The 24,854-nt window shown below is 54.4% G+C and overlaps 7 protein-coding genes across 7 annotated transcripts; 2 read left to right on the top strand and 5 right to left on the bottom strand.

The window, feature by feature from the left end:
- Positions 1 to 148: 148 nt before the first annotated feature.
- Positions 149 to 918, bottom strand: NCS54_00399100 (V-type proton ATPase proteolipid subunit; the record flags this gene model as incomplete). Its single annotated transcript, XM_053149542.1, has 6 exons — positions 149 to 191; positions 248 to 418; positions 471 to 577; positions 633 to 715; positions 778 to 808; positions 871 to 918. 6 exons carry the CDS (start codon positions 916 to 918, stop codon positions 149 to 151), a joined length of 483 nt encoding a protein of 160 aa, XP_053005517.1.
- A 2,074-nt stretch (positions 919 to 2,992) lies between these two features.
- Positions 2,993 to 6,779, top strand: NCS54_00399000 (Hypothetical protein; the record flags this gene model as incomplete). The annotated part of the gene is made up of 3 exons (XM_053149541.1): positions 2,993 to 5,738; positions 5,789 to 6,636; positions 6,684 to 6,779. The coding sequence occupies 3 exons, from the start codon at positions 2,993 to 2,995 to the stop codon at positions 6,777 to 6,779; spliced, it is 3,690 nt and encodes a 1,229-aa protein (XP_053005516.1).
- A 598-nt stretch (positions 6,780 to 7,377) lies between these two features.
- On the bottom strand, positions 7,378 to 8,555 carry NCS54_00398900 (Hypothetical protein; the record flags this gene model as incomplete). Its single annotated transcript, XM_053149540.1, has 2 exons — positions 7,378 to 8,286; positions 8,331 to 8,555. The coding sequence occupies 2 exons, from the start codon at positions 8,553 to 8,555 to the stop codon at positions 7,378 to 7,380; spliced, it is 1,134 nt and encodes a 377-aa protein (XP_053005515.1).
- Positions 8,556 to 9,741: 1,186 nt separating this feature from the next.
- NCS54_00398800 (Hypothetical protein) lies at positions 9,742 to 11,852 on the bottom strand (the record flags this gene model as incomplete). Its single annotated transcript, XM_053149539.1, has 4 exons — positions 9,742 to 10,547; positions 10,598 to 11,081; positions 11,181 to 11,455; positions 11,825 to 11,852. 4 exons carry the CDS (start codon positions 11,850 to 11,852, stop codon positions 9,742 to 9,744), a joined length of 1,593 nt encoding a protein of 530 aa, XP_053005514.1.
- A 3,876-nt stretch (positions 11,853 to 15,728) lies between these two features.
- NCS54_00398700 (Hypothetical protein) lies at positions 15,729 to 16,703 on the bottom strand (the record flags this gene model as incomplete). Its single annotated transcript, XM_053149538.1, has 4 exons — positions 16,440 to 16,703; positions 16,002 to 16,386; positions 15,851 to 15,946; positions 15,729 to 15,796 (listed from the first exon to the last, which is right to left on the bottom strand). Exons 1-4 carry the CDS (start codon positions 16,662 to 16,664, stop codon positions 15,729 to 15,731), a joined length of 774 nt encoding a protein of 257 aa, XP_053005513.1. The 5' UTR covers positions 16,665 to 16,703.
- An 815-nt stretch (positions 16,704 to 17,518) lies between these two features.
- Positions 17,519 to 18,124, top strand: NCS54_00398600 (Nudix hydrolase domain-containing protein; the record flags this gene model as incomplete). Its single annotated transcript, XM_053149537.1, has 1 exon — positions 17,519 to 18,124. The coding sequence occupies one exon, from the start codon at positions 17,519 to 17,521 to the stop codon at positions 18,122 to 18,124; it is 606 nt and encodes a 201-aa protein (XP_053005512.1).
- A 402-nt stretch (positions 18,125 to 18,526) lies between these two features.
- NCS54_00398500 (Putative GTPase-activating protein) lies at positions 18,527 to 21,949 on the bottom strand (the record flags this gene model as incomplete). The annotated part of the gene is made up of 2 exons (XM_053149536.1): positions 18,527 to 21,460; positions 21,524 to 21,949. 2 exons carry the CDS (start codon positions 21,947 to 21,949, stop codon positions 18,527 to 18,529), a joined length of 3,360 nt encoding a protein of 1,119 aa, XP_053005511.1.
- Positions 21,950 to 24,854: the final 2,905 nt, after the last annotated feature.

Below are 24,854 nucleotides of genomic sequence, written 5' to 3'. Positions count from 1 at the left end.
CGTTTAAACGTTCCAAAAACGCCATGCCGATGTACATACAAAGACGTGCCTCTGTAACCTTGTGGCAGTCCCGACATCCTCAACGTACACGTTGAACTCTCCTGATGGGTTGGATGAATAGGGTATTGTGGGCTTCGAGCTGGTCTGCTTAACCCTTGCTCTTGGTGTTGAGGATAAGGGCAACAATAAGACTGTAGTCAGGGTCAGCTTGTGAGCGACGTCATATGTCGGCTGATAAAACACATACCCGTAAAGACCAAGAACTTCGCCGAAAATCAGGATCAGGACCATGCCAACAAAGATCCTGGACTGCTCCATATAAGCACGAACACCACTGTCACCAACAATTCCGATGCAGTAACCAGCAGCAAGACCTGTCATGCCAACTGCGATACCGCATCCAAGATGCATAAAGCCCCTATAACCGTCGATCAGTATTCCTGCCTAGCCGAATAGTGTCACCGACGTACGAAAACAAGCTGTAGTTCTTGGACGGGTCCAGATCCTCAGCGATGAGGACGGAGATGACGAGCGAGTATACGGCAATGATACCGGACATGACGACGGGGATAAGGCACTAGAGTGTGCGTCAGTTAATGAGCATGGCGTATTCGAGACTCGATGATTGATACCTTCATGATGAGGTCTGGTCGAAATGTACCGACACCAGCAATGCCAATACCGGACTTGGCTGTACCATATGCAGCGCCAATACCTATCAAATTCGTTCAGCAATCGGGCTCAATGATATCGCGTCGCGTAGAGGAAACACCGTACATCCGAAGATCATTGCAGCTGCAATACCGGCCTGCCAGTCGCTGCATCAGCATTCGCGTCCCCCCTTGAAGTCGTCATCGGCGCGACACTTACCATCCCAATGAAGGGGGCAAACTTGGGAGCGAGCTCTGATTCTGCCATGGTGAGGGAGCGCGGCCGTCGGAGGAGCTCGGGGACAAGGGCAGCTTTGACGATTTTCGGTTCACGTTGGGAGCTTGTTGATGATGTAGCCTCCTACCTCAAGGCTACCAGAGAGAGTTGGGAGCTGAGGTGGAAAGCCACTCTGGGCTAAGCTGGCACAGCCAATCACGGACCGACAGCCTCCACGCTTAATCACGTGACATTGATCAGAGTGCCAAGGCCGGCTCTAAACTTCAAGCAACCCCCTGTCCACGACTGCCTTGCAGCTACTAACACCTGCAATTTCAATCCGTCTGAGCGGGAGATTGACTGCCGCTGCCAATGCCATGATCGTAGATGGATGCCTCCTTCAGCAATTCATCTTTTTATATCTGGCAATCGCTATTTTTATCTTGACTGACGGTCCGTTTCCAGGGTGGCCTGTTAGCGGGCGGTCGCCTTGCCGCGTGGTTCGCCTGGTCCGCTTGGTCTCTCCTCATAGGCAAGTTGATGACCCGGGGCAGCCGGCGGTACCTGATTTTAAGGCCTCGGGCAGGGACGGTTCCTTTTTGGAACTTGAATAAAATGGGTATAAGACATTGGGGGATAGGAGATCAGGCTTGCTTGTTCAGCAGCTGGTTTCACCGCCTTGGTCAAAGCCAAGATAAAACAACACAGAGGACGTACGGACGGCAAATGGAGGCATAAAGGAAGGATGCACGTAGCGGCAGAAAAGAGGGAATCAACGGTTGCTAGCGTGCCCCTTGGCCCTTATGAGCGACCCTCCATCCCCAGCAAGGAGGTTCACTGACGTACGGTACAATACCGACCTGTCTGCCAACAGCGCCTTGTCCCCTTGCTACCTGAATTGCCGTGATTCCCGTGGAGAGTTCATCGAGCCAGCTCCTCCTCGGTACGCCCCAAGACAAAGCGCACCTGGCTCAGCCCAGCGCAATCAAAGATACACACGTGAACGGACGGGGATGAGAAAGAGGCCTCAGGATCACGAGAGGACGGTCACGACGTTACCTATTACAGACAGCAGTCTCTGGCAGCTCTCAATGAGGATGGGACGGGACTGTTGGCAAGGACCGCTCCTGGGCAGCAACCTAACACCCTCGTCGTGCCGTCGGTGCAACATCCATGCTCTCTTACACTGCTACCCCAGCATCCTTTGTCCCCTTACTTTGTACTAAATAACTGCCCATCCATCGCGGCGCGCGCCCACATTACATTGCGCTGCCCCCCGTCACCACGCCCAAGAGGCCACCAAGAGACCGCCATCAGACAGGTGGATTAACGGTGGACCTAGCACTGGCTTGCCCTGGCTTATCCGCTGTTGGCTCCCTGCCCTGCTCGCGCTGTCCACTGCCACTGGGCCTGCCCGCTGTACGTACAGTAGCACGCTGGCTGGTGCTGGTACCTGAAGAAGACGTGGACAGACGTGGACACTGCTGCCCGCGGTCCACTTGCCCACCTACCTGCCTACTTACTACTTGCTGCTGCTACCTTACCTTACCTCCATACCTCAACCTACCTACGAAGCACCAGAGTGCGTGGATCGTGAACCTGCAACCCCCTCAAAAGTCCATCACCAGAGGGTCACCAAGACGTCGAGACGGCGATCGTCCATTGCCCGCGATATCTTTATCGTCGCCCTATATCGGCCGACGAACCCCCGGACTGAGGCCCCAGGTTTGGCATTTTGCTCATCCGGCCGCCTCCCCCAGCGCCCCCTCGATCCCGTTGAGCCCAAACTCGCAAAGCCGACTGCTGCTTGGGCAGAAGTAACCCCGAATCTCGCTGAGACTCACAACTCCCATCCCAACGGGCGCAACCTCGCGAGGGCATCTGCGACGCCAGTAGACGGACGACTTCTGGCCCACGCACCTGCGTCGACGGCATCGTCAAAGGGGCCGTGTTGGCGTCGACTGACGGCGGCGCATCCGTCGACGTCGCCTGTTGATCCGCTTGATAACGGACTCCTCCATCGGACGGCTGCAAAAACGGTTCGTTGCCCTTTCCACCTGCGTTCCCTACCCGCGTTCGTTTCCTCTCCTGACTGTGTCAATGCACAGGCAAATTATCCGTCAACATGTCCAACTACGGTTACGATCCTCGGGGAGCTCCTCAACGGCCGCCACAACAACGGGGCTACGGCGAAGAGAACAACTACCAGCGAGATGCGGCCTTCTCCAACATCTTCGGCGCCGCTCCCCCGCCAGGGAGATCACAGACCATGACCTCGTCGTCCGGCATGCCTCCGCCCATGATGGAGGGTCGCACCCAGACCATGTCGTCCATGTCGGGCATGCAGCGGCAGCCGCCGCCCCGTCCTCCTCCGGGTCAGTACGGCGATCGTGAGTCCGGCAGGACTCGCACAATGGACAGCAACAGCATGGGGAATGGATACTATGCCAGCCAACGCTCAGCGTCGGGCGGCCAGCAGATACCGCCCCACTACATGCAGCAACAGCAACAGAGGCGTCCTTATCCTGGTCCCGGAGGGCCGGCACCTCCGCGTATGGAGCATAGAGGCCCGGCGCCATCGCAAGCTGCGGGAGCAAGGACACCGGCACAGCGCTTTTATCAGGGAGGGCCAGGGCCGGGCCCTGCCATGAACAGTGACCCTTATCGCTCCCAATCTCTGGCATCTGCTCCCCGACAACCAATGTATCATCCACCTCCCAGCTCATACCAGCAGTCCGCAAACCACTTCCGGCAGGCTCCCTACTCGCACCAGAACTCAGCGAGGACGACAGCTCAAGGGCGGGTTGTGCCTGAGCGTCACGAAGATCGTGCCATGTCTTTGACTGGCAACTATCACCCTCTGGGCGACGCCCACCAGACAATGAGCGGCCGAGTTATTCCCAACCGACGAGCACCAGGAGAACTACCGACCACCAACGGATACTCCAATTCGCACCCTCAGGCCCCAGGAGCACAGACCCGTACTGCCAGCATGGTCTCTTCTGGCACTGGCGATCACAACAGGACAATGTCCATGGCCTCCACCATAGCTCCGACCATCACTCCCTCCGAGTCTGACGCCTCGACTCTTGTCCATCGACCTTCTAGAAGCAAGTCGATCGAGAGCGAGCGTCCGCCAACCGCGACCAAGATCCGACCGCCCCTCGTTTACCCAGCTCTGCTGTCACGAGTCGCAGAATGCTTCCGCCGAAAGATCATCACGGGTGACCGCACCAAGAACGAGCTGACTTACAAGAACGCTTTCAGTGGTTCAGAGGCCGTCGACGTCTTGTCATACATCATCAGAACCACGGATCGAAACCTTGCCCTGCTTCTTGGACGAGCGCTGGATGCCCAAAAGTTCTTCCACGATGTTACGTACGAGCACCGGTTGCGAGACTCTCAGTCGGAAATGTACCAGTTTAGGGAGACCCTAATGGATGAGCCAGAGGAAAAGCCTGCGGTCAATGGTGTCTTTGTGCTCTTGTCTGAATGTTACTCTCCGACCTGTACCAGGGATCAGCTGTGTTACTCCATCGCCTGTCCTCGGCGACTGGAGCAGGTTTCTAGGCTGAACCTGAAGATTAACCCTGGCCTTCGGAAGGAGGATGCGGCCAACGTCAACGACGATGAGGCCGACCAGACAGACGAGCAGAAGCTCTGGATCAACTCGGTTCCCAAGGAGGTTGCTGAGAAGGTTGGAGAACGAGAGAAGAAGAGACAGGAGGTCATTTCGGAGATCTGCTACACCGAGCGAGACTTTGTCAAGGATTTGGAATATCTGCGAGACTTTTGGATCTTGCCTTTGCGATCAAAGGCCTCGCCGGTGCCGATCCAGCGCCGTGAAAAGGTGGTCAAGAACATCTTTAGCAACATTATCGACCACCCGAGTATCCACACTGTCAGCTCGCGGTTTGCTTCTGGTTTGACAACTCGACAGCAGAAGGAGCCGATCGTCCACAACATTGGAGACATCTTTTTGGAGTATGTCCCGCAGTTTGAGCCCTTCATTCTGTACGGTTCCAAGCAGCTGGAAGGAAAATTCGAGTTTGAAAACGAGAGATCGGTGAACTCGTACTTTGCCAAGTTCGTGGACGAGATTGAGCGGCGCAAGGAATCGAGAAAGCTGGAGCTGAACGGTTACCTGACCAAGCCTACGACGCGTCTAGCTCGATACCCCCTGCTTCTGGAAAACGTGCTGAAATACACGGAGGATGGTAACCCCGATAAGGAAGATATCCCCAAGGTTCTAACCATGATTCGAGACATCCTGGGCAGAGTCAACGCGGAATCTGGAAAGGCTGAGAACCGATTTAACCTGAGGAGGCTTCACGAGCAGCTCCGCTTCAGGGCCAACGAGAAGGTGGACCTTCGACTGACTGAGGAAGGCCGTGAGATGGTGTTTAAGTGTCAGTTCAAGAAGTCGCCCACGGATCCTGCAGAGATTACGGCCTTCCTGTTCGACCACGCGGTCCTGCTGGTGCGTATCAAGCAGACAGGAAAGAATGAGGAGATCAAGGCATACCGTCGTCCAATTCCTCTGGAACTTCTTGCAATCCGGGAAATGGATGAGGTGATCCCCAAGGACGGCAATATGAAGCGATCCTCGTCGAGCTTGATTCCTTCGATCCGGGCAAATGCCAATGACACAGCAAAGAAGGACGGCTGGCCGATCACGTTCCGCCATTTGGGCAAAGCAGGGTACGAGTTGACGTTATACGCAGCGAACCAGGCAGCTCGACAGAAGTGGCTCGAGTTCATCCATAACGCACAAGAACGCCTTCGATCACGAGCCGACTTTTTCAACACGACAACCATTACGAGCAAGTTCTTTGCTGGCACGAACCGTGTCAACTGCGTCACACCCTTTGGTAAGCCGACTTGTTGGTTGTTAAGGAAATGGCGAGCTAACCAGTGGCAGATGGCGGCCGCAAGCTGTTGTATGGCACGGACAATGGTGTTTACGTATCTGATCGAAAGGTCAAGGACCAGGTACCCAGGAGAGTGCTGGAGACGACCACTGTCACTCAGATTGACATCCTAGAGGAGTATCAGCTGCTCTTGGTCTTGTCCAACAAGACGCTCCAGTCGTACCCAGTGTCAGCTCTCAACCCCGACGAGCCGGCGACGGTGAGGAGACCTAAGAAGATCCAGAACCACTGCAGTTTCTTCAAGACTGGCATCTGCCTGGGTAGGCATCTGGTGTGCTGCGTCAAGTCGTCGGCCCTGTCCACCACGATCAAGGTGTTTGAGCCCAACGATGCCATGACCAAGGCCAAGAAGCAGAAGGGTATCAGCAAGTTTATGAGCGGAGGACACGACGAGCTGAAGCCGTTCAAGGAATTCTACATTCCTACTGAATCGTCGTCGGTGCACTTCCTTAAGTCCAAGTTGTGCGTCGCCTGCGCCAGAGGCTTCGAGGTGGTTTCTCTGGAGACACTTGAGACGCAGTCGCTGCTTGACCAAGCAGATACGTCACTCGACTTTGTCAACCGCAAGGAAGGGGTCAAGCCGATCCACATTGAGCGTCTCAACGGCGAGTTCCTGCTCAACTACTCCGAGTTTTCATTCTTCGTTAATCGCAACGGATGGCGAGCTCGACCGGAATGGCGAATCGACTGGGAGGGTACGCCTCAGAACTTTGCCCTCAGCTATCCATGGATCCTTGCCTTTGAGCCCAACTTTATCGAGTTGCGTAACATGGAGAACGGCGCGGTGCATATCGTACCTCGCAAGAATATTCGGATGCTTCACAGCAGCACACATGAAGTGAGTACAAAACCAGTGATGCTGCCAACTAAGCTAATCATGCATAGATTCTATTCGCACACGAGGACGAAAAGGGAGACGACGTGGTCGAGGCGATTGACTTTTGGAAGAGCAACCGTAAGTCGGAGCTGCTCGGCTCATAGCAATAGTCACGGCCTGGCCCGCACGCAGATGGAGTATTTTCTGGAAAGATTTTTTGTATTATTTGTCGACACCCGAGTACTATGGCGTGAGCCATTGCCGGGCGCTAGATGCTCTGCTCAGGGGAGAGTCGTGACAGGGGACCTCGCTTGTCGTTCCCTGGCTGGGCGATGTGAAGATGGGGCTGAACTGCGTCTGGGACGTTGCGACGTCTCATCGGCGGCCAAGCAACACCCTAGCTTCAAGGAGCGAGTTCGGTATCGGACTACAGAGCACGTCGAACGACCGGATAGGGGTAGGGGTAGGGGTAGAGGTGTTGAGAGTATGGGAGTGGAGTGGAGTGAATTGAAGTTGAGTGGTAGACGGACGGGCAAGATGAGATGAGATGAGAGAGATGCTGCATGTCAGACAAGAGACAGAAGGGTTAGTGAGCTTGTACTCTGGAAGGATAAGCGATTGGATGTTGGCATGGAGCTTGGGGGCATTGTGATGGAGCGTAGTGAATTAATGGGTGGACGTTGATAATTGCGCGTAATCTACCTCCTCGCGGCGAGCGTCTGAATTGCAATCCTTGTGAACCTATCTATGGTGATGTCCTACTCATCCAAACGCCGGCTTGACTCTTGCTTGCTCAACGTCTACTGCCGTCCACAACTGCTCCCTCCGTCTTCTGGCGCCCCTTGTTCCCTTCCAGACTCCTATCTCATCCTGCAGCACCTCGACTGCCCAGACCGTTCTAACCTCTTCTCCAAGCCGCTGTACTGCAGCCTCGGCATCCTGCATCGTCCGTGGGATGCGGGTGCACAGCAGGTGGAGGTCGAGCAGCTGCGAAAAGACGATGCCATAGTTGGGCTTTATACGGCGCGTAGTATGAGAACCTTGGCCTGGCGGAGGTGTGTGGAAGATAGACCGGAGAGTTGCATCCAGGGGTGCGTTCTTTGGCTGTGCCGTTGGTGGGCCCGATGAGGAGGATGTCGAATTCAGGAGCATTATCAGAGGGCTCGATGATAGGTTGCGTGAGAGGTCGCGCAGATGTGAGCCTAGCAACTCTATTACAGAGTGAGCGGCTGACCTTTCACGGTGGGTGAAGACGCCGGTCAGCAGCGACGAGAAGTGTGTGACGACAATGATACCAGGTTGCGTCGTCTGTTGCTTTGGCGGCTGTCGGTTGTCCCCTGGTGAGAGAGCCTCGTCGTCATCGTCTTGACTGTCCTGTATCTCCTCAACTTGCCTCTCTTCCTCCTCGGCTTCTTCTTCTCCTGGCTTGTTGAGATCCGCCAGCACCTCCCACAAACCGTCAAGGTCAAACACGCACGAAAGCATGACTCTCTCAAGACATTCCCTCAGCTTCGTCTTGGCGGCGTCTCCGCCAACACCTTGAGACTTGAGCTCTGCCTTGACAGCATCCTTCAGACGAGCCAGCATGACGTTCCTTGGCTTGGGAGTGACGACGAGCCCTTTGGCGACTCTCCCGTCGCACAGCGAATGCGCCAGGGTCTGGAGGCCGAGCTGCATGCGGTCAACACGGGTCTGCATCAGCAGGTCTTACTTGCCTGAACGCCCATCTCTTCATCCTCTGCGCTGACACCGACGACACTGCCTCGCTCAAACCCGCCCAGCAGCACCTCATCATCAATAACCGCACACCCCGCCATACAATATCCCAGCTCAACTGCAGCATCACGTCGCCATGCTTCCTTGTCGGCGAGCACCGACGCCGGGATCGGGTCGAGCGCAAAATGTGAGCTCCCCTGGGAGGCAGGAAGTGGCGACTCCATGACAACGTTTCAACGCAGTTCAAGTCGACAAATCAACTAGGCCAAGAACAAAAAAAGTAGCATCTTGGTTGCGAGAGCAAAAAGAGAAGGTCTCAGAGGGAGTCGAACCCTCGCTGGCGGAATCAGAATCCGCAGTCATAACCGTTAGACCATGAAACCTGGGGATCTCGATGTCTGCCGGAGCCCAATTGTGGATTCTCAAGGTTTGGTTTGGTTGGGGCCGGTGATGTCGTGGTTGGTTGGTGTTTATGATGTTGGATTTGCCGCATTGCGGGTGCGACGCTGTGGGGATGTGGGGTGTTGTCATCTGAGCCAATCAGAATGCATCCTCCACTCCTGCCAAGATCCTTGTCTATCTATCTTGAGGATTTCTGTACAAGGTTATGGTATTCGTCATGACATTGTTTGCTTATCATGGTCAAGATTAATTAACACTATGATACCGAGACTACCTACCTAACATCCTGGACCAGCATAAGTAGCTGAAAGATTAGACAGAGATGTGACACGTATCCTAGTACATATGCATACTGGCACGACGTTCAGGGGTAACACAGGTCCTCCTCTGCTTCACAAGACACAAGGCGACATATAGCAGATTGATATGGATTGTATTGATGCTGCTGCTGCAGGCAGACATCGAGTCCTGTTATAAAACATACAAAAGGTTTAGGCCACAACCTCCCGCAGTCAACTCTGCAGTTCCATGCCCTTACTAGCCTCTGTGTTGCCAGCTTCAGTATCTGCGTATCTTAAAAGAGTCTCTGCTTCTCTCAACTTGTTCTCCAAAAAACGAGAAGCAGGCCCTGTCTTTGCGCCTGCTTCATGTCATCCATGCTGCCTGCCGTCCCAAAAACCAACAAGAAAAGACAAAAAAGAAAACCTGTCCGGTGGATACATCTCATCTCGTTGCGTTCTCATATCGCTTCTCCAAAGAAGGACGTGCATCACCAAGGCTCTTGCGTGGCGCCTCTGACCCTTGACAAAGGAAAGACTCCGAATCCTGCACTTCCGTGTATTCTGCTTCCTTATCCATCTCCTCTTTCTTTGGCGCTGTATTTTCCTGGTCTCGTATCGGTAAAGAAGCAGGCCATCCCTTCTCATTCGCGGACCGATTGCCATGTTTCGACTGCCACCGCGTCGGCCCTCGGCCAACATCCAGTAGTCGCCCGGCACTTGTCCTCCACTAAACGGCCGTCCCGGGCGCAGTGCCGTTGGCAGGAATTTCCGGCCGAGGTCTTCGGCCCTTCAAGCTCTTCATCCGGCCCATGAAGCCTGAAGGCTTGGCAGCACCTTCATCAAGTGTCGTCGCACCATCTGCTGTCGCTCGTCGCTCCAATACTGCGCCGGCAGATGGACGGCGAGGCGCAGGAGGGCTGTTGGGCGACATGCCACCATCTCGGGGTCGCACTGTAAAGGCTTCCTCTCCCTTGCCAAACTCTGCAAAGAATGGGTTGTTGTCTGAGCCATTGCTTGCTGCTGAAGGGTAGTTATCAGGAGTGATCCTGTTGTATTCGCCGTTGAGCCGGGTTTGGTTATAGTCCCGTGGGCCCTTGTTGATGTGGCGGATGCGTTGCGCAAGCGACTTTTTTCGTTGAAGTCCTCCCTCAAACGACTCTTGTGCCTGCTCTGCCTGGTGTCGCTGAATAGCAGTTCGCGTCGCAGGGGTACCCTCCAAGAAAGTCGATGTTCCTAGACCGTGGGACTCGTCGCCGTGAATCTCTTCCCGACCGGTGGCGTCGAAAATGGGCGTCTCCTTGCGGGATGAGCTTCCATAACGCATACCTTTGCTCCCGGCAGCAAAGTCCCGGAAAGCCTCGTCTGTGGCATTCCCCATAAAAGTCGAGTGATCGGCCTGGGCGTTGAGCGGTCCCGCGCCGCCAAGAGAGTTGTTGAGCGAGCCTTCGGGGAACGCTTGCATTGGTGCCCGTCTGGCGTTCTGGCGGTTACGGTGAGGGTTGAGAGCGTCAAAAGGCCCATCATGATGAAAGACTGCGCATGTTAGTAGTCAGAAGACCAACGTTGAAAGAGGCATAACATACGTCCAGTACCGTAGATGCTTGTGGCATCAAGCTGATCAATAATGTCCATCCGACGACTGGGGCGGCTAGGCTTGCTTCTATCACCACGATCACGCTCGCGGTCACGATCACGGTCACGGTCACGGTCGCCCTTATCGCCCCGTTCTTTGCCGTCACCGCGACGTTGTCGTTCAGCCTCGCGACGTCTGGCAGCCTCAATCATTCTCTTCTCCTCGTCTGTGAGTGGGCGTGCATCAAAATCCATCAGGGAGGACTCAGAGTTTCGTCGCACTCGTCGCGGGGGTGGTCTTCGCTGCGGCGAGTTGGGCTGCGGCCGGGGACCAGGGCCCTGCATCCTTCGAGCACGGAGGGCCTCCTCCTGCGAGCGCGTTGGGCGGTGGTTACCGCTCTGGGTCTGGGGGGCAGGTGGGCGATTCATCGGTCGGCGCTGACCTTGCTGCTTAGATCGATCGTTGGCGGGGGTGTCGTCGAGTGTCAATGAATCCTGTGACGTAGTCGGTCAGCATCTCGCCAGGTAATCGTTTCCGCGCGCCCATCTGAGAAGGGCATCTCAGAAGGGATGCGCAACTGATAGCAAACGTACGAAAATCTCTTCGGCAGATAGAGACTTGGAGTCAGAGTGCGATGACATGACGCCAGGTGACCTCAGAGGCTGCAGTGGTTGTTCGAAGAATGGCTGGTCAAGAAAAGGATTTCGCGATAGTGGTCTTGGTGGAGGGTCATCAAAGGGAGAGGCCGGTTTGTTGGATGAAAGGAGGAGAAGGTCGGCGCTGGCAGGAGACGGAGCGCGATTGCGGAAGGGGTTGTTGGAAGATAAATTCAGTGAGAGACCGGCGGATTGGCCAGGACCGGTGTGGCCTGCTTCCAAGAAAACCATCAGTTGCTGCCAGACAGACGAAACGGAACGACAACGGGCGCATGCATGCGAATGACGACGACAGATGGACCAAGATGAAACAGACAATCTCCTCAACATGACACAAGATGGCCGCCAGACAGGTGGATCGGACAGCAATCTTCTGCTGAGTTGTCTGCCAAGTTGGCTCGCACCCCGATCCGTCTCCCCTTCCTCATCCAGTCCCGTTTGGCCTGTAGATTACAAGCGCCGGGCTGGGGTACGAGACGGGCGCAAATCCTGGCGACGACTCGAAGGGGGACGGACACCTTTGGATGGGGGGCTCTTTGTCGCAGATCACATCAAAGCGAGATCAAGGGGTGGGCGCTTACCAGACTGGAAAGACTGAGCTGTAGACATGATTGCAAAGGGGTCAGGCTCGGGCTTGTGTTTCTGATTTGAAGATCCCAGGAGAATGATGCGGATCCAGGCGACAGGAGGGAAAATCAGGCAGATTAAACCGTGGCTGTTGCAACGCAGAGCAGAGCAGAGCGATTGATGCGTTACGGTGCAATGCGAACCTGGGGCAACACGGGCCGTGCCTGTACTGGGCGGGAGCAAGCAGAAGCAACTCGCCGAGAGTTGGATTGCGAGAGCTGGTCGCGGTAAATACGTAGCTCGGAAAGGCTTAAATTCCTCTGGCCTAGCAGCCCAGACCTAGCGTCATACCAAGTCGACAAGCACACTGTACGCCACTCGAGGTACGAGTCGGATCCCCGTCAACTCTGTTCCGTCCTTGCCAGGAGGTCGTCGATGGAAGATGGACGGAGCGGGTCAAGGGCCGTCGACTATGCTGGGCTTGTGGTGGACGGGTGGGTTGGTCTTTGGTGGTGCCCAAGGGCCAAGGGCCAAGGGCGCGGAAAGGGGCTGGCTCGCCTGAGAAAGTACGATGATCGCCCGAGCGGCGAACCTAGGTGGACGGGAGAGCTTCTTGCTGTGAGCGTTAGGGGTCCGTGATTAGAATGCCTCCGGACGTAGAGTAATACTGTATCACCGAGTGCGGCAAGGACCCGGGCGTTTGCAGAAGCCGTGCAAAACAGTCGAGGAGCTGGAAGGTCGACAAAGGAAGATGCTGGCTAAAGGTCTCCGATTTGCGGGTGGCCGGCTCGGTCGCTCAGGGTCAACTGGCTGGCGACTCGTCAACGCGCCTATCAGCGGGGCAGGCCAATGCAGGTTGCGGCTGTTGAGCTTGGGCAGACCAGGACAAAAGGCGGGACTCTGGCAGGGGTGGTGAATTGGCACTACGACGATGCCGTCTGACAAGGGTATGCGGAATCAAGAGGCGAAATCAGGGTCCAGGTACGAAGGTTGCGTAGCCAAGAAGTCGTGAGAACGCAGCAACAAGAGAGCAAGTCGAAAGAAAGTCGCAACTCGAGAGATTCCCGGATTTCCAGCGCCAGGAACAACAGTAGTTTCGGGTGAGCCACGGCTGAATTAGAGGTGAATCAGAGGAGAGGGGCGAGGACCGGCTCGGTTGACGACACAAGTACGGTCCCAGGTTGGTAGGCGAGAGTCAAAGCTCGCTCGAGTCCTCAGGGTGATTCTGGTAAGCTTCGGATAAAGGGATTCGATATAAGGCGACACAGGGCAGCGAAAAAAAAGAATCTGGCGATCGATACTTGGTGAGCGATATGCAGCCGTAAGTCGGTGTTGTTGTTGGTGAGTTAGTTGCTGGGATCCGTATGGTATGGTCCGGGTTGCAAGGACTGGAGGATGAGATGATGAAAGGAATGAATCGCAGTCAATCCGAGACTCGTCCTTCTCTGCTAGCCGACACGACACGACAAGACAAGGAGAGGGGGTGAGAAAGGAGCGATGGGCGGCGATGCCACGAGGCAAACAGCGAACGTGTGGAGGTTGGTGATGGTGAGTGGGAAAGGAGAGGAAGAGGAACGGAGACGAGAGAGAACTTGAGAGTGAATGGACCAGGCAAGAACGAATGAGGAATAACGGGGTTCCTGCTTGCCGGGCAAAGCAGGTCGGCGAATACGGTAGGTAAGGAAGGTACACTTTGGTACGGTACGGCACACCTGCCTAGGTTCCTGGTCTCGTCGACTACTGGCTGGGCTTGGCTGGGCTGGACTGGGCTTTCTTTGACTTGGAGTTGGGGTTGGGGTAGACACAGTAAGAGCAGATGGAACGAACGGCAGGTGAGCAAGCTGAAAGTGAGTGAGCTGGGTCCAGCATCCATGATGGAGTCAGCTCTGCTCTGTCTGTCCAATTAATGGCGTTTTTATTTTTTACTTTCTGCATTCTGCAATTTGCGTGTTTGGATCCTTGCAGCTCCCGATGGCAAAGCCTTGTTTCGACGGCATTCGACGGAGGCGGCCATCTCGACAACTACCAGGAAAGATGGAATGGAGCAGCAGACGAGACCAGGCTAAATCATCTCCTTTTTCGCTCACATTACGGATACAATGTTCTGCCATGCTTGCTTCCGTTCTCGCCCCCATTGTCTCTCCCCCTCAGTCAATGTCTTGGTCTTTATTTGGTTCCGGCCAGACGTGGCGGCAGATGGCCTCGATTCTGATGGCGCTCAATGCTTCCATGGTGGGGAGCCTCTAGGCAGACCCGGTCTGGTGGGCGGACAGTGCATCACGACGGGCACGGGGGCACGGGGATGACTACCTCCCACCGCTAGAGTTCACTGTGGTCCGGCCACTATAAGCCGCCGTGGCGTTTGTGATCACAGCCAGGCCGCTCCCCTCACCAACGGTAAGGCTGCATCTCCGACCCCTATTCCATATCTCCTCTGCTGCTTCTCATGGTGCTCGTTGACGGATATCTATCAACTCAGCTGACACCTTGCTGGATACCACGGAAGACTCCTCTCAGAAACCCACCTCAGACCCGTCCAGACGGCTTCGAATATTAAAACAGACCAGCATCCACCCCAAGATCCCCTGTTGAGGCGGCCGAACATGCAAGGTTCCCCCCTCCCCCTTAAAGGTGCCGCTAAGCCCAGGACGGCCAGGATGGGGCTCCCCTCCACAGTCAATGGGTCTAGGTGTTGAAAGCCATGATCCACGCAGCTCCACGACCCCTGACGCCAGCACGAGAACCCGACGCCAGACTCCACCGCTAAGCAAGAGCTGCTGCAGACCCCGGCGAGCGATCAAGGCTCAAATTTACATTCCTATCCCTTTTTCTACCGGCATCAGGAGGACGGACGTGTTTGTGATACGACCGTTGGGATTGTGAGTGAGTGAGTGAGTGAGCAGTTGGTCACTGGGATGACTGTCTCGGGCCTTGGAACATGGACAAAGGCTGAACCTGAACCAACTGACTGATGAATGACTGACTCCCTGGCAACAAAAACAAACAAGACGGCTCAGGTTCAGGCTCAGGCTGAGTCTCAGCCTCGGCGCCCCATTTTCCGTCATGGTTCTCAGAGATGATGCCTCGTGTTGAGGTGGCTTCCCATCTCCTTTTTCCCCTGCTCAGTAACAAGATCCATGGACGACCAAGCGGAGAGAGACTCAACTTGGCCGTCACATAATAATACTGTGTATCCTCGCCAAGCTTATCCTCTCCAGACTTGGCTGGCGTGTTGATTGTTGCTGTTGGCCAGGGAAGGGGGAGTAGACCACGTGCCATGCAACGGGTCATCTGGAAGAGAACTAACAGCTCCTCTATCCGCCATGCCTGCATCCCAGGTTCGCCCTTGTGCAACGTTGACAGCAATTTCCCGTGCTGGGGCCTTTGTCTTTTTTTCCCTTGCAAGTCAAGTGAATCCTTCTTTGCAAACAGGACGGACAGGCACAAACAGGGCAACCGACTCGGCGTGCACAGTGGGCTTCCTCTTTGTCGTGACACTGTCCTCTCGGCCAGACATCCATCACCATCACCATCACCATCACCGGGTGCGGCCGATCATAATCAGATTAGGGGCCCAGCTTTGATTGACTGAGTGGCACGCGCGACCCGCGCCCCGGGATAGTAAATCAGCTACTCTATCCAAATTACCGTACACTGCTAGCGCCGTCCTTTTGGATGCAGCATCGTGGCGTGCTCTGCTACTTTTAACTAGTCTAGTCATGCACAGAAGGACCCTGGATCTCACAACCCCACACTCTTGAGTGCCGTCTCTCGCCCCCAACAACAATTGAAAGGATAAGGATACGATAGCTTCATCTGGGCGAGTCGCTACCAGAAATTACTGCTAATTTCCAGACTCGTCCCCCACACGCGCTGCCTTCTCTATTGGCATCTGTCCTAAAATGACGACATGTCCGATCACCAGGGCAGCTTGAGTGGTGTAGCCAAGTCCTTCCCCAGGACCGCCTCGGCAGTGCCAATGTCTCCTGTCGGGCTCTGTTAGCAACGTCTCCGGAGCGGAGTCTCCATCTAGAACTTACTCGGTCCTCGCGGGGCCCAATACTCTCCCGTCTTGCTAATGTCCAGCTTGTCCGCCCACTCAATGAGACTTGCTGCGGCCTCATCCGGCGTCACGGCTGTAATGCCCATCAGTCTTGCTTGATGCCTTCATGTTTGGTCAGACAAGCTCACCTCCGCCATCATCCCAGTACTTGTCGTACCCGACGCCCTTGGTCATGTCGGTCCGCATAAAGCCCGGATGGACGATGCTCACAATCACGCCCTGCTCCTGAAGATCCAGGCTCAACAGCTTGCCCACCATGTTGAGGGCGGCCTTGCTGGCGTGGTGCGCATAGTTGCCGCCGCCCTCGCTCGGGTGCCGCAGCGCGATGCTCCCGGCCTCGGACGACACGAGCACCACCTTGGAGCCCCGGCCGAGCAGGCCCTTGTGCACGAGCCGGTGCACGACAAAGACGGGCGCGACGGAGCTGGTCGTATACATGAGTTGCTCCTCTTCCCAGTTGGGTCCCTTGTCCGCGCTCAGGTCCTCGGTGGTAAAGTGCCCGGCTGTGATGATCTTTGCTTGTTTGTCAGGGTCTCTTATCTGCTTTGCTACGTTGATCAACTTACTACTGAATCCAGGGGTTGAGAAGCGTCCAGGAGGTCGGCGAGCTTCTCACCCACGCTGGACTGCGTGAGATCAATGCCGGTGATCCATTTGACCTGCTTGGGAAACCCTTGGGGGCCTTCAGACGATCTCGTAGTACCATAGACTGTGTTGCCAGCTTTGGCGTATTGCTTGATAAGACTGGCGCCCAGGCCCCGGGTAGCTCCTACAATGAGAATTGATGGCATAATTTGATGTTTCTTGGTTAAAATTTTCACAGTTCTTATGTTGAGTGATGATCAAGTGAGTGTGTAGTTTCAGAATTGAGGGATATGGTTGTTATCTAGGGTAATGCTGCTTAATGGCTTCGGTGATGTAATGGATCGTGATGGCGGGGCTTGTGCATCTGGACTATCGTCACGCCATCCACCGTCTCCCTGGCTCATAGACTACGATGTTGACAAGGCATTAGGGCTATTGCATTCCAATAAGCCGTAAGCTGTATGAACAACCCTCAACTCCAACCAGGTATAGTCAGTCACAAGGCGCCTCAGCACCACTCTCGTCCTTTGACTGCCAAACACTCTCACTAAACAGACATATTCAAGACCTTCATCTCCCAGGTGCCGACCGAGACTTGTTCCACCTTGTCACCAGCCGGTGTGAGACAGCAAGACCACTGCCGCGTGTCGCCTGCTTTTTTCCCAACCTCAACATGCAACCTGCACATGCACATGCGGACACAACGGCCAGCCATCATTCCAGCGCTTCCCGGGTAGATTCCAGCATGTGTTTCACGATGCACCAGATGATGCAACTGCTTGCGCATCGCTGACTTGTGCTCGGTGACAGGTCATCTCAGCTGGAAACAGTTTTGCTGTTTGTCTTTTAGACTGTAGATGTAGGGTGAGTGAATGACTCCTCGCCGATGCTATGCTGCATGATTAGCCCCAGAACGTATCTTGTTCAAAGCAAACGAATATCTCAGCTGAACTTCAACTGTATGATACTGTAATTAAAGTTACATAGATAATGTCCAATATCCCCTGTGCTCAACTCTCGGGTAACTCCTCGTCTCCTGCGACAGCAACCATCAAACACCATGGCCGCATGTGAAGCAAACCCATCCGCCGGCAAATCTGCTTTCCTGAAAACCAATCAAAACTTCTTTCCCTCTCAGCACATTCTCATCTCATGCGGTACTGTCCCGGTCGATCCGACCACGCACAAGATCGCCCTCCTCCGTGACGCATCCGACAACACATACCACCTCCCTAAGGGCCGCAAGAACATCGATGAAGACCTCCTCGCGGCTGCTCTACGGGAGACGTATGAAGAGACGGGCCTGAGTGTGACCGCTTTGCCGCTCAAGGTAGCCACGCGTGCGACGCCCACGCAGGACTTGCTCGGCACGTTTGCTATCGGGACAAACCCTGATGTCACCGACGGGCTGCTCAACTGTGAGGTGTCTTCCGTCTGCGTTTATCCGTGCGTGTACACGGGAGCGTTCAAGATGGTCTTTTGGTTTGCCGCCAAGGCAGATTCCACAGCCATACCGGACGCGGGAACGAAAGAGGCATGGGAGGAACATCTAAAGCTGGAATGGGTTGATGCGCCTGAGGCAGCGGCCATGATGGCATTCAAGTCGAATGGCCAGGTCATAGACAAGGTCTTGGCTGACATGAGGAACTCGGGTTATCGAATCTGATAGCTTAACCCTCATATCTGACTGAGTACCTATACACCAGGAGATATCAAGGGGTCAAGCACCAATCAACTCAAAGCCGCCAGGAAAAGGAGAACAGAGCAGAACAACCCAGCCCGTACATCATCCAACGTCCAACATCCATGTCCATATCAATATCAATACCTCCCTTACCTTGCCGTCTACCGGGTACTCGTGCCCAGTACCATATTCACCTTGCGCCATTAACCTTGCCATCGAGATTCATTGCCCTCCTCATCCATCATCCCAATAGGTGACCTTGACTCATACGCACCAGGCATGAGGGCAACGCCATCGAAATCTACATTCGTTCCCTGCTTTACAAATCGGTTGTTACATGACACACCGTCTCCCATACCGGCCCGGCTCACTCAATGGCCTTCCTTATCCCTCAAATTCAACCACAGCTGACCCTCCCGTCGAGGTGGCGGTACCAGCCCGTGGTCGCCCTTCACTTGGATCAACATCCAGCAAGCTCTGTTGGCCCTGCGCCTTGGCTGACTCGCCAGCCTCCGCATCTGCCCCGTCTAATAGGTCCCTGTCTGAGCTCCTCACTGACCGTCGCTCTATATCTGTGCTGGTACCTGCAGGTCCCTTCCTCACTCCTACTTCAACGCCGACATCGTCATCGTCGTCGTCATCATCATCTTGCCGTTGACCAGGCAGTGCATTCTTCTCGAGTTCCTTCTGAGCCTCTTCCATGCGTCTTCGAACCTCAGTTGCGACTCGCATTCCATCCGTGACAATGTTGTCAAGGACACCACGGAGACCACGTCCCGCTCCTGGAGGACCAGCTGGAGGAGGGACCGGAGGTCTGGCACCGAAGCCGAGGCTGGAAAATGTTGTAAGAGACGGCGTGGATGACACAGAGCTTGGCAGTCCTTCGATGATGTGGAAGGACGCGGGGAACGACGACTCAAAGAATTGTTCCAGCAACTCGTCAGCGAGAACAACCATCCTGAAGGTTGGCAATGTGAGGTGCAGAGGATGCGCAGGGTCCAGGGCCACATTGGCAGCTTCAGACTTTGCCTGTGACACCCTACGTCGCGACGCCAGGTCTGCGCCCTTAGGTGCGTCCAGGGAACTCTCTGCTGAAAGACTAGGCCGCTTGGCCTTTGTAGGCGTTCCGGTCGGTGATTCAAGACCCAGAAGATCCTCGCCGTCATCATCGTCCCCGATCGCAAAGGCATCATCGTTGGCGCTTTCGTCCACTGGTGTGACCAGCGCCTCTTCATTCTGTCCACTGGCCGGGTCGGCATACTCGAAGCATCGCCGGATAAAGGCACTCACGCTCCCGAGGAATCGCTCGTTATTCGAAACCCCATGGGGCAAGCTAGTCTGGGACTCGTGCCCGCTTGCTGCATCGCTTTCCAAGATGCTGGAGGAACTGGGGCTCAGTGTGCCTTCAAGGCCACGACGCGAAAGGAAGAGCAAAGCCTCAGATATCCGCAGGATACCCTCGCGGTCCACCTTACCATCCTGGTCATCGTCGTAGAGCTCGAAAAAGTACGTGATAGTACCCATGATGTCACGCTTCCCTTTGATCTGTGCCAGACCCGTGACAACGTTCTGGAGGGTCAGGGCCGAGGTGCCGTCTACATCCCACTTCCTGAATAGCCGCTCGAGAAACTCGTGGCTGGCTGGTTCAGGGCCAGTGCCCCAAGGTGACATATCAGACGGCCGTCGTGCGCTGTTAAACATGCCATGCCGGTCCTCGTTGTTGCTATGTCTCGCCGAGCTGGGTGAGTCGGAGATGGCCCATTTCGACATGCTAGCAAGGAACTCGCGGAATGCATCGTAGTCCATCAAGCTCGTGCTTGGGCCCAAGCCTACACGTCCCTTCTCCACTTCGTCGTGATGAGTGGTGAATAACTCCGAGGCGCGTACCCTGCTTGCCCTTGCTCGCCGGATCTTTTCCTGTTGAATGATGTGATCTCGTTGTTGGCGATCATACAGGATGTTGTAGAACCGGTCATAGAGCGATCCGAGCTCATCTGTACTCAGCAACTTGCTGTCGGGACCCAAGTTGCGAATGGCTGTCCTTTTGGCGAAGTTCTCAATGTTATTGAGGACGGCGTCCTTGTTCTTGAGGCGCAGCTCTGTTATGCTACTGTGTGTGATGCCCGCAAACTCCTTAAACGCCACGACCATGAGCTCCTGGAATCGCGTCACAGCCCGTAGCTTGGGGTTCTCCGACTTGGGGTGAGCTGATTCGTCTAGCCGGGCAAAATACGACTTGAGCACCGAGATGAATGCGCCGTCATCTGCGGCATCCAATAGCTCTTCGCCGTTGATGCGCAAGATGGCCAATCCAACCTGGAACAAGACCTTTGGCCCCTCGACAAAGAACACGTCCAGAACACGGAAGGCGAAAACAAGTGGCATCGAGTTGATGTAGAGCGACAAGAACCAGGGGAGTGACACAACCGATAGCTGAACATCGCTCTTGACGAGATGTTCCCAGAGAATGGGCATGGTTCTCTCGACCAAAGATTCAAACACTTTCTGATCGAGTAGAGTGCCGTACATAGTTGTGGAATAGTAACCGGGGACAAGCCTGTCGCAGAGCGCAGAGAGGAGAAAGAAGGCTTGAGCCTCGGACATGTAAATGAGCAGGGCGGCCACGACAATGTTCATGGCTTGACAGTATCCGACTTCGGCGTTAACCCAGCTGTATGCTGTTAGCACCCGACGTAACCGGCCGATACCATCTTCGCTCTGGAAGCCGGGGTACTCGGGAAGACTGCGGTTAAGGTCCTTTTCGATTTCGTCGATAGCGAGCGACTCCTGGCCCTCGAACTTGGACAGCGTATCAGTATATAGGCTGGGGTTCTCCAGCCGTAGGTAGATGGAGCCCGAGGTGAGCTCCCAGATCTCACCCCTGAGACGGTTGGGCAAACCAACTCGGATGAGCTTGTGGAAGGTGGGCTGGCGGATTAATGTAAAGTTTCTGCCGTTGTCGCGCAGGTATTCGGCCCAGAGGCGCATCTTGGCCCTATCACGAAGCTTCTTTGGGTCGCCAGGATATCGAAAGACCATTCCCAAGCCTGCATCCGGCGGGGAAACGTTCTTCTTGTCTTCGGTTCTCAGGAGATGCTCAGAGTAGCACTCGGCGACGACTCGTCGCAGCTTACCCACGTTGCCAACCCCTGCGCGGAGGCCCTTTTTGAGACCGTCGCAGAAGCGCTCGCAGGCTTGCCTGGTACCGGCAAGATGGATGGTGATGCGCTGTTCCCGAGCATCTTTGTTGTTCTTGGATTCTTTATCTTTGGAGGGTTCGCTTAGGAGGCCATTCCAAGTCGTGATGGCCAGCGCAAACTATATCAAGAGCAAGGAGTTAGAAATCAACCGGGCGCTGGCACAGGGCTGTGCAGTACATACCTGAAAATTCTGGCTGTTTAGACGCTCAACTCTCCGGATGGCGCACAGGGGAAAGCTAAAGCCGTTGCCGCTGGGGCCTCCGCCGTGGGTCTGACCGGTGAAAGCGGTTGAAGTTGATGTGCTGGCAGATTGGAGGAAGCTAGTGGGGGTTGTCGAGAAGCACATGAAGTGCTCAGACAAGTGCAGCTTTCCAGCATAGTGCCATCCTCGGTCGTGATCCTTATCGCCGTGGGTAACGTTGGAAGGTGGGATAGTAAGCTCGGCGTTGATCTCGTAGAGGGGCGTCTGTGAGGAGGGGAGGCGGAATTGGCTCTGGAAAAGGGACGACTTGGAGGGATTGCGGTCGGAGCTGGAGAGATTGAGCCCCTGGGTAGGATCGATGAGCTGCTGGGCTTTTTGGACGATGTTGGTCAGGTTGGAAAACATGGCTTCGGTCAACGGCGCATGACGGGGAGGGGAGGAAGAGGATGCGGTCGAGCCAAGGGCGGAGAGGGAGGCGATAGGACTTGGCGGGTGAGGCGGAGGAGGAACGAGCGGAAGAAGGACAAGGAGCGTGACGAAGGAAGCGAAGCTATTCAGAAACGAAGACCGGACAGGAAAGAGAAGACAGATGTTGTATATTGAACCAGGGGCTTAGTAAAGGAGTCCGGGGTTGAAGAGGCTGAAGGATGGAGGTACTGAGGTAGAGGATGGGAGACGGAGGTAGGTTGGAGGTTGGAGCTGTGCGTCAGGTCCACGAGCCAGGGTCGCGGGGGGCATCACAGGGCATTCCTCCACTAGGCAAGAGCCGCTGTTAGTGAGCCTTGGGGATGGATACCGTCAGCGTCAGCTGAGGCGCAAAGATGGATGGATGTGGCTGGTGGGGAGTGGCTGTGCTGAGCCACCAACACCACGGCAACAGCAGGGGAACTCTGCTTTGTTGACGTTGTGAATAGCTTCAATATCTCGTTCTCAACGAATGCTTCTTGACACTGTGTTTGCATAAAATGATGACATAAAACGCTTGAAAACGATTAAATACTTGGCAAGTTCACAAACAAGCAACACGCTATAGTTGTGAAGAAGCAATCAGATGTTGAATTCAACCACTTCCATGGTGGTGATACGCTATTCTCTAAAACAACAAAAAAGCATCAAGCCAATCCCGAATCAATCATGCCAAAGCAGTACAAACAACGCCAGACCAGTGCCAAAACCCGTAACAAATGCCAAGCCAATTCCAACAACACCACATGAAGACCAGCAGACATGCAAAAGACCACAACACCCAACAATGCCCAATTCAATCAGAAACGCTCCCTCGCTATTCACCCAAGTGTCATCACAACCTGTCCCAACCCCTCGAGGCATCATCCCCGGCCTCTTGCATCACCACCATTTTTTTTTTTTTTTTTTTTTGTATTGGACAAGACTAGCTTGTCTTTGGGTAGAGTAGAGTAGAGTATACACCCATCTGAGTCTACCAATCACGACTGGGGTAGAAGACATCACTGGACATGCTGCGGCTGTCTGTCCGTCTCTCCCCAATGGTGGTCATATGAGTGGCCTCCCCTTGAGCCCAAGGGCTCTCCCCAGCAAGCTTTCGCTCGCGGAACCGAGTTTCAGTGCGGTAGGGTGGAAGTGCAACCGTATCCCACCGCCTGAACTGATCATACTCAGGTTCCTTTGTAGGGGTTGGACGTTTGTCATCATATAGGGCAGTATTGCAATCCTTGGTGTTGGACTGAACACTGGCAAATCTGACATGTCTTTGGTCACCAGTCTGCTGTCCCAATGTCTGTGAAGCTAGCTTTAGTGGCTGCTGGGCTAGCTTGATTGCTGATTTCTTGGGCTGCACTCCAGGTCGAGTTGGCTGATAGACTGGTCTTCTTCGCTCTGGGCCAGTTTGAACAGGCTCCAGAGGCTTGACATGAGAAGACCGATGACCAGAAGAGTGACGTCCAGCAGGTTGATGAGTAGAAGAGTGTTGACCAAAAGACTGATTTTCCGAAGAGTAATGTCCAGAAGACTGACGACCAGAAGAGAAATAGCCAGAGGATTGATTTCCAGAAGATTGACGAGCAGAAGTCTGATGAACAGAAGCTTGATGAGTAGATGAGTGGTATCCAGCAGATGAGTAATGTCCAGAAGAAGAGTGGTGTCCAGAAGAAGAGTGGTGTCCAGAAGAGCGTTGTCCAGGAGATTGGCGAGTAGAAGAGCGCCCAGAAGAAGAGTCTCCATGACAAGAGCTGGTTGATGATCTCCTCCCAAGGGAAGAGACACTCCGAAGAGATGAACATGATGCTCTCCGAAGAGATGATCTCCTGCGGACATTGTTGGGCACACTTGCTGTAGGATTGACCCTGGTTGCATGCCAAGTCTGCACTGGGCGAGAAGCTCTTGCTTGCTTCTTCGCCTTGTTGAGGTTGACACCCAAGCAGCAACAGAAAACCCCACGGAAGAACCCACGGAAGCTGCCCATTTTGAGAGATGACTGAACAAGTAGTTGAGTGTAGAAGTTGCTGAATGTAGAAGTGTGTATCAAGAGAATTGATCACACAAGTAACTGTCTGCCTATAGCAAGACTGCCACCTGGCCAATGAAGAAGTTGTTGAGTGCAGAAGAGTGAAAAGAATAGAGTAACCAAGCAACTGTGAGTCTACGTAAAGCAAGACTGTCACTGTGCTGATGAAGAGGTTGTTGATTCTCAAAATATGTGTAGAAAGAAGTGACTGGACAAGCAACTGTCGTCTGCTGATAGCAAGAGTGCTATCTGGCTGTTGAATGTGTGCGTGTGCGTGATGATGGAAAAGAGAAGAGAAAAAGCCCAAAACCCAGAAGGGCGGGAAATCAGAGGGGTATAAGTAGACGAAAGGCTGATCTCTGGTGCAGACTGAATCCGGGCATCTGGGAGGGATGGTATTTATGGACGAAAAGATGTCTGGCTGATCTCAACAAATTAATTCTGCAAAAATAAACCCGGGGATTTTGGGTGAAGGGGCATTTATGGACGAAAAATGAGCCCGGCTGATCTGTAGAATAAATCTGGGCAGCTGGGGTGGGAGTATTTATGGACGAAAAGAAGCCTGGCTGATCTCAACAGATTCTTCTTGTAAAGGGGAACTTGGGAAGCAAGGAGGGCCTTCTCGTTATCGTGAGGAGGAGTAGCTTTGTTGGGATTCGAGATGATGAACTCTAGAAAGATGATTCATTCTACTGCGGTTTATCCTGAGCATTTACTTTCGGGCCTTCACGTAGACATCAGGGGAAACAACTGAGTAATTGCGTGGCTCTCCAGGGAAGTTTCCCCGACCACTCTTCCAGAACTGCCCATGAGATAGACCATAGTTCT

The sequence above is a fragment of the Fusarium falciforme genome, chromosome 3 (assembly GCF_026873545.1).
Source record: "Fusarium falciforme chromosome 3, complete sequence".
Lineage (NCBI taxonomy): Eukaryota > Fungi > Ascomycota > Sordariomycetes > Hypocreales > Nectriaceae > Fusarium > Fusarium falciforme.
This window is presented reverse-complemented; position numbering and strand designations above follow the sequence as displayed.